The following is a 9067-nucleotide window of genomic DNA, read 5'->3' on the forward strand; positions in this document are numbered from 1 at the left end:
GCTGCTGTGTGCTGGGCTGCACTGGGAGACTGCTCTCAGCTGTGAAGAAGCAGCCACAGCAGTCTCCTATACCTGTGGGGGGAGCGATCAAGCTGATTGCGCCCTCCACTGGTTATGCATCGGGCTGGGGGGGCTCACTGTGCCCCCCTCGCCGCGCTGCAAAAATGTTCTTTCTTTTTTTGTTACCTAAGGGGGCGTGGCCACGCCTCCCAAAATTAGGTCAAGCCCTCTTTTACCCGGGCCGGCGTGGCTCTTGGGGGCCTGTACCTAACCGTATGTCTGTCCATTAATATCCAGGTTTTTTTTTTTTACTGTGTTTCTAACTGTAAAGTGCAACTAAATATGCTGGCACTATATAAATGTCAACATAACTCTGAAACAATATTTGATTTTTTATAAAGGCCTGGATATGTTGAGGTGACATCATAACATAACAGGTTTAGGGGGCGGAGCTGGTGCAAGGCGGCATAGAGCAGTCTTTCAGTTCTGTATAAATCTCCATCTTATTAATGCAAACACCCCTAAACACAAAAATTATAATTTATGCTGAGCATCGAAGAAAGAAACTATCAGCTACAGAGACATTGATCACCATCAGCGTATTTGTACCTCAGCAGCCCGCAAATGATACGGCTTGACAGGTGTATATGCATCTTCGTCCTGGCTGGCAAAAAAACAAGAACATGCCCTAAATCTACTCAGTCTATGTTAGTCAGCCCCACACCTCCCCATCCTGCCTCAGACGCTAGTGTCACTTAATGCAAATCTGCATGTACTTGCAGCCTCTTTTCTGGGCATGCTCATTAGGATTTTGCATATTTCCTAGATGGATTTGAAAAACGCCTTCATGCTAAACAAGTGAGATGACCACCTGCTCTCTGTGGAAAGTACAGTAGTCCGGCTTTCTGCCGAGCCAGCAGAAATTGTTGGAGTTGTTGACATACAGTTCTAGAATAAAACATAATTCTCTAACTTGCAGAAATCTCCAGCTTCTTGTTACCAGCATTAGATGCACAATCATCATGTTTCCTTGTTTTGTTAAAGATCACAAAAATGGAAGGAAATTATATAACCACAATATTTTGATTAAAAACAGGTAATAGAGATTTCTGGAATGTGCAACAAAGTGATATTACTGTGGGAGCCTTGTATAAATTACAGTACTGCAGGATTATTTGGTGATTTTCTTTTTCTTCTAAAGTTAGGCAAATAGTTATCTTTTTAAGAAAATATTTGAAAAGATTATCCTTTTATGTAAGATCCAGTATTAACTTTTCAGTATGTTGTAAATTATAGTAATATTTGATGGTATATTTTGCTTCTGCACTGTTTAAAAACCACTTTTATGCGTGCAATTAGATCACAGTGAAGCTGGCAGTATTTCTCAGAAGCGCATGTAACGTCTGTAAGAAGCATGGCTTTATACAGCTATTTGCTGAGCTGGAGGAGACTTCAGCTTCCTATTGTATTCTACAGACAGCAAATGCCCAAAGACATTTTTTTCCAAGGAACATAATAGAGAGGGAAAGAAAAGGCAGTATGAAGCAGCACCAGTAGTTTAGGAAACACGTTGTTAAATTTATTGCTACAAATAGGAGCTTTGACCTGAAAATACATTTGGAAATATAAAAGTTATTCCACAAAACTCAATTTTTTAACCGTTACTACCACTTCATATGTTTCAGTAGAAATGAGAGTTCTACATTTAGTTACGCGTGAATACTAGCACTGTATTAGTTATATCACATTGGAGGACTAGAACTAAAAGTTAATGAACGTTCATCATTCCAGGGTGAAGAAAACATTGGGGAAGATTTATCAAAGCTTGGCGAGAGATAAAGTACCAACCAATCAGCTCTGTCTTTACAGACTGTGCTTGAAAAATGACAGCAGCTGATTGGTTGGTACGTTATCTCTCTCCACTTCATCTCTCGTCAAGCTTTGATAAATCTCCTTAAGGTGCTTAGAAGATAATAGAGTTTCATACCTTTTTCAGCACTTGGAGAGGGAACATGGATCACCCCTTTATAGACCCAGAGAAACCACTCCTGGAAAGAGGCTGAAGCCTATTTTTGTGCTGCTGACTTGCAGTCTCCTAGGTAAAAAGTAATTGCTCAGCACAGATTGCTGATTCATACCGGATGAGTTATGGATTGTGATTGTCGTTTCTGGTAGCTGGGAGAAGAAATACTTCAGCACAGATATCTTATTAATAAAGCTACTGCTGGAAGTTGGTTTATGACTAGACAGTACATTTAACTCCATGCTTCATACTGTATATGACTACTTCAATCTCTGGGTTAAATTGCCATTAACGTGTTCAATACAGTAAGTTGTATTTCTAATGCTTTTTTTTGTAATGCATATTAGATATAAATATAACTTGAACTTAATTTCTACATTAGTAAAGGGAGTAAAGTGCTAATTTACTATTATTATTAAAAAAAAAACAATCTTGCAGTTTTTTTTACAACATATATGTAACTAATTCTCATTTAGTTAGGCTAGTCTAGAGCCCCAATGTGACCCAGTCTTCCGTGGAGAGTCTGTAGCTAACCCACAGATGTTCTCTTCCTTTGATTTATACTCTCATTTCTGCCAAATAACCAGGATTAATGGTGATGTTATTTACACTGTTTTACTTTATTTGCGACCTGCAAGTATGGGTTTGGTTGTATGGCCTGACTTTAGGGTCACATAGGTATCCCAGTTTTAAAATAAAAATAAAAAACAAAAACAGAAGTCATTGCCATTCAGTTTTCATTTCCCGACTACAGGTAAAAGCACTGTGCATCGTTCTGACCAATGACTGTGTTTGCTTATCCTGCAGGGAGGAAGGGACAGCCGATCATCTTCTCCCATGGCAAGACGCTGAAGCTTCCAAGATGTCTTCCACAAGGGTCGCAGCCTACTTCGTAACCTAAAGTGCCATTACATATAACATTACTACTATGTATAACACTCATATAAATATAAACAATCTATCATGTAGAGACCACAAGCTGTGACTGCAGTTCATTTGTGTTGCCAGTACCTGATTATAAGAAAGATGATTCACAGTAAGATGGAAAACAAGGCGATGGACCCTGCTGTCTAAATTATAATAAAACATTAATTAGGACACTTATGTCTATAAACCTAGATATTGTTTTAGCAATGAAGTGACCAGCAACTCTTGTTGCAATGAGGTAAAATGTGTTGCCTGGCCAGACAACGAGGACGATAATAAACAAAATATCATGGATCTTAGAAGGATTTTGCTTCTTGCTGTTTTGGGTTTATATATATTAGGAGCTTTTTTATTATTTTATTTTTGTAATAACATCCACTCTCTCTCACATGCATGTTTTTCTTTCATACTAGGTAGAGACAGCAGTTCTTGAGGGTAGTAGGGAAAAGGGCAATATTAGCATGTGTGAAGGGTTTATTGTGCGGGTAACAGACTTGTGGTAAAGGACAATGCACTATAAAGAATTAGATAGCAGAACTGGATTTAAACTCTGTGCTTGCCATGTTGTGGGAGGAGAGAAACAGTGAGAGAGAATGAGTATTTCAGGAAGTCAAGAGATAACCCAGGCACTGCGCACATGTGGAGCTCTAAATGTTTTTACTTGGGGCTTATCAAAACTCATAAATCCTTATCTATATTTATTCTAGAAACACTATGCAAGCTCAACAAAAATACAGCAAATGATTAGTAACCTTCTGAAAATGATTCACTGGTAGTGCTGTCTTGCAAAATTATAAATTTATATATAGACTTTAAACTAACTACTTTAGGTATATTGAGAAAGATAACAGTTTGTCATTAATGAAATTTTACATTGTGGGCACTCAAAACCACAGATGCACCAAATGGCTCTTCTGATTGCACTGTTTTATTTCTCTCTTAATTACGTAAAATGTACAATAGATTGACCTTTAATTAATGGACTTTCTCTTTATTTTTACAGTTTATTTTTTTTAAATGCATTTTTTTTGGGGAGAACATTGTACACTCATGTTGCCATTAAAATGTAGCTTATTAATAAGTGCCTTAGATAATGTCACAGTTTTTAATATGTGACAGAACTGTATACTAATGTACTGCAACTGATCATGGGAGTTTAAGAACATAACATGTGTACAGCTTATATACAAGATAGGCAATAGAATCCACACATTATTTCATGACCATGGTCAGAATATTTTCATTTTATAGGTTTACACAGCAAACAATTGTTATTGTTATTCCTTTTATGGTGTCATTAAAGTTATTGAAATAAAATAATCTGATTAGAATTGAATAGATTTGTATGTTCTTTACTAATTTCCATGATGTCTCTCATTCAGTGTTATTACTTTTCCTAAAGACATCACTGCACTGTTCGCGGTCTGCTAAACCCTCCTCACAGTATGATGTCATATTGCCACTTTTCTCTGCTCCGCAAATTATGGTTGGGCTTAATGGTGAATACTCGACCAGCACTTTAGGCCACATTGTGCTTTTCAATTACCTGTTGCCCACTGTATAAACCTGGTCATTTCATTCTGCAATTTTTTTTTTACACGGTGGTGGGTTCAGGGAGGCTGCTGTCACTGAGCAGTGTCCTCTGCCTGCACCTGATGTGTACGTGGAGGGGAGGAATTATTAGCACTGATCTCTCCCCCCGGATCTGTCTCTGGCTGAGTGGTGCATGCTGCCGCGATGCGGCTCCACCTTCTAATTTTATTTCAGACTTTTTTGTAGGCGGTGTGGCCACACCAGCGCATTCAGGCTATGCTCCATTCCCGGACTCGGAACCGCTCTCTACGGCCCTGTAATATACACACGTTATATATTATATTATATATATATAGTGTCAGTTTACGTCACAAACAGAATTCATATGCTGCGGTGCACAGCTCAGATATAAACAATAGGCAGAGAGCAGCGGCACTCTAGGTGGACTTGTAAAGATACAACAGTACGCACAGATTGTATCAATGTTTTGAATTTTTTTTTTTGCAATAAATGTTTATTGATTAGAATGACAAAACAGAACAGGGGAAATACAAAAAAATTGGTATCACAATGCTGGAGTAGATACATAGAAACTTACATAAAAATCTAAATATAAAATTGATACCCAGATCAGAGAAAATATAGCCAAGAAGCAAGAACCACAGCACACATAGCAAACACATAAAAAAGAAAAAAAATGAAGAGGAAGAGACCAGACGTGGGAAGACTGTAGTGTGATTGGAGGGGGGTTGTCATCCAGAACACCCTGTATTCAAGTGAACGCAGTTGCATAATCTGTGGAGGATTTAAACTCAAGCCAAAGGAGCCAAGTAGCACTAAATTCAGCTTGTTTCTCAACTCCAAGATGTAAATCTTCCATGTCCATATAGAGTTCCACCCGAGCAAACCATTCCCTAAGTGAAGGAGGGGCCACAGATTTCCAGTGATATTACTGCTTTCGCCGCACTGTTAAGAAATTTGAGGAGGGATTTTTTGTACAGTTTTATCGGTCCAGGCATAAGTTTAGTAACCAAAAGGAAGGGTCTGAGGGGACTGCATATCCTAAGACTGATGCAGAAAGAGAAATAACTTTCTCCCAAAAGAGGCGTAATGCCCGACAGTCCCACGAGATATGTAGGGGCGAGCCTTCTGCAGAAATTAGACACAGTAGGGAACATTTTAGCTAATATTTGTGGACACCTATACCAGCGAGTGATCACTTTATAGTGAGTCTCAATTACTGAGTAACTGACGGAGCTGGCAAAAGAGTTGTCAAAAATCTTAAGTCTATCTTGAGGGGTGAAAGAAATCCCCAAGTCACATTCCCAGTCATCTAGAAACTTGGGAGGTACAGAGTATGCTTTCTCAATCAACAATCTATAACACAAAGAGTGAAGTGGGCGTATATCTGCCAGGCACATATCCTCAAAGGATGTCAATGTGCAGGCCAATCGCACTTCTCTACTTTGAAAAAAATGCTTAAGCTGAAGGTATAGCCAAATCTCTGCCACCGGCAAGGCCCATTTGGCCTGAAGGGAACTAAAGGGTATGACCTTACCGGATTCCACCAGCTGACCGACTCTGGAAACCCCTTGCGCTATCCAACTATCAAACATATGTTCAGAAGTACCTGGAGGAAAGTCAGGATTATCAAACAGCAAGGTCAGGGGTGTAAAAAGAGAAGAGATCCATGGAAATCTAAGTTTATTCCATCTAACTAAAGTAGGACCAATTGTGGGATGGGGCAAACCAGGAACCATGGATCTCCATGGATTGGTAGACAGTACTGTAGAAACCGAGTTATTCTCCAACTGGACTCATTGCCTAGCATCCTCAACCCTCATCCAGTCCATTTTGCACCTAAAAACCCTGTTAATCCTAATCCAAGACGAAAGGAGGTGGTAAAGTTACATCATTCGATGTAGACATTCAGGTCCCAGACCCATATGCGTCAGGACCCCCTGCATAAACAACCACTCAACCCTATCAAACACCTTATTGGCACTAGTAGAGATGAGGATAACTGGGATCAAGCCACCTGTAGCCAGGTGTATCAGATATAAGATTCAGGAGTAAAATCTTAAACCGGTTGGCGAGGAGTTTAGCAAATAAATAATAATGGGAGAAGTGAATGATACAGCGACAGGCGTCACTTAGAAAGTGCACAGTGCAATAAATATATAAAAAAGATTTTTAATCAAAAGTTCAAAAGGACACACTGACATGAATACATGAAATAAAAACGCACATATTACATATGACTTTAAATGTCAAGCTAATATCTAAAAAAAATATATATATATATAAATTGAAGGAGCAAAGATATTAATAGTATTAAATGACTGAGCTAAAAAGCAGATGAAGAATTTTCAACACCACAGTATTGGAATAAAGTGCAAATTGGAAAATGGTAAGTATTGCACAGGCCCAATAATATAAATAAAAAACAAAAGAACTGAGAGTAAGGTTCTAAAAGCAGAAATGAGTTCAAAGGTGCTTATCTTAGTAACTCAAAGGCAAGAGTGCAGCTTCCCCAACGCGTTTCATCCAATGGGACTTTTTCAAGGGATGTTAGCTAGCAGGCATGAGTCCATATTTATACCAAGCTTAAACAGAACTAATTAGTCAGCCTCATTACAATTAGTGACCTCATATCCGGTCTGACGGAGTGATTTAGCAGAGGAAACTTCCAAACCACTCCTATGAATGAGTTAAATTTTTTATAACGTAAATGGGATTCCAGTAATGTCCAGATCTTTCTAATATTAAGTAGAACTTAGCGTGAAACTTAGCGGTACTTCCGCCCAAAAGACTCCAAGTTTCCGCCCTCAGTATCAACATCCGCCCGCTTCTGGGTCGTAGGCAGTAGGATCGGCGACTGCTGTAACTTCCGCCCTCACTTCTGGCTCCACGCGGCATCCGTACATCAATGTCCGGGAATGGTATCGCGGGTGGTCAACTCCCGTCCAGTCCACGTGACCCCCTGCAAGTACCCGCCCATGGACGACATCATCGCGACCTCTCTCAGGTCTCGCGCTTCCAGAAATAGGCACTGCCGTGGGTCTGCGGAAGCAAAAATACTCAGTAATTTTTAGACACATATAAGCGCCATTTTGAGAAAGGGTAACTTAGCCCTAACTGTTAATGTTAATGGATACACCAATTGGATTAGCATAAAGTGCAAGTGGCATTGTAAAACAATAAGCCTCAAATCTAGCAGCAGGTTTTAAAAATACAGCATCGAGTTCTAAATGGCAAAAAGGAAGATGGAGTAATAGAAAAATAATTGTGTAATTTGGAATGTAATAAAATTGACGACATGGTACAAATCACTAACTGGTTAAGAATAATATTAATGAAGAAAAAAAAAAGGAGATCAAAAAGAAGAACATAAGAAAACACTGGCTGATTAAAAAATAGTAGTAAAAGACAAGCAAGGGTCTTACTAAAAAGTTTAGAAAATAATTTTAAAACTAGATAATTTATGAATAAATTAATTATTTAAAGACGGAGGAGGGGGTGGATAAAATTCATGAGTAACCACGGAACCAAGGTAGAGAGTTAAAACCATTCAGAGACCCAGTGGCTATCTTACGCCCTGTTGTAAGTATGTATGAACACTACAACACCTGGTATTCCCAGGAGGTCTCCCATCCCAGTACTGGCCAAGCCCATATATGCTTAGCTTCCAAGATCGGACGAGATTGGGCATATACACAATGGTTTGGTTGTAGGTTCTTATTAACATACACAACTACCGCCTTGTCTCTTACAAGAATGGAGCAAACTCGTAACTCTCATTAAATCCTTGTGGAGCCATGGTATTTAACTTGAAGATCCAGAACATTTCTCTTCTTGATAATTTGTTCCCTAGATCACCCCCTCTCTCTCCTAATTTAACATGCTCTATTGCTTTAAAAGTTAAGTCCTCCGGGTTGGAATCATGATAGACAGAAAAATGTTTGGACACCGCATGTCCCTCAACCTTGTTCCTGATATTTCGAACATGTTCTTGATTTCGCAATTTTAACGGTCTCTTAGTTTTTCCCACGTATTTTAAACCACATTTACACTCCAAAAGGTAAATGGTGGAGATGGTATTGCAGTTCATATAGTTCTTGATTTTAAATTCCTTTGAACCATCAAAGTTGTGAAATACTTTCCTTCGTGGGTGGATATATTTACAGACATTACAATGTCCACACTTATAGCATCTTGGAAGATCTTGGAAGCTAAGCATATATGGGCTTGGCCAGTACTGGGATGGGAGACCTCCTGGGAATACCAGGTGTTGTAGTGTTCATACATACTTACAACAGGGTGTAAGATAGCCACTGGGTCTCTGAATGGTTTTAACTCTCTACCTTGGTTCCGTGGTTACTCATGAATTTTATCCACCCCCTCCTCCGTCTTTAAATAATTAATTTATTCATAAATTATCTAGTTTTAAAATTATTTTCTAAACTTTTTAGTAAGACCCTTGCTTGTCTTTTACTACTATTTTTTAATCAGCCAGTGTTTTCTTATGTTCTTCTTTTTTATCTCCTTTTTTTTTTCTTCATTAATATTATTCTTAACCAGTTA

At 38.7% G+C, this 9067-nt stretch overlaps 1 protein-coding gene and 1 pseudogene across 2 annotated transcripts in view; one reads left to right on the plus strand and one right to left on the minus strand.

Annotated features, from left to right (window-relative positions):
* MBP (myelin basic protein) overlaps window positions 1-4286 on the plus strand; it is a 216699-nt gene extending 212413 nt beyond the window's left edge. For both annotated transcript variants that reach the window (XM_088475908.1, XM_088475909.1), the window contains exon 9: window positions 2831-4286. In XM_088475908.1, the coding sequence (XP_088332034.1) occupies window positions 2831-2875 (45 nt within the window). In that variant the 3' untranslated portion in view covers window positions 2876-4286. The remainder of the gene's footprint in view (window positions 1-2830) is intronic.
* Window positions 4287-8100: 3814 nt separating this feature from the next.
* On the minus strand, window positions 8101-8219 carry LOC148519945 (5S ribosomal RNA; annotated as a pseudogene).
* Window positions 8220-9067: the final 848 nt, after the last annotated feature.

The sequence above is a fragment of the Taudactylus pleione genome, unplaced genomic scaffold (assembly GCF_031769625.1).
Source record: "Taudactylus pleione unplaced genomic scaffold, aTauple2 ptg000179l, whole genome shotgun sequence".
In the NCBI taxonomy this organism is placed as follows: Eukaryota; Metazoa; Chordata; class Amphibia; order Anura; family Myobatrachidae; genus Taudactylus; species Taudactylus pleione.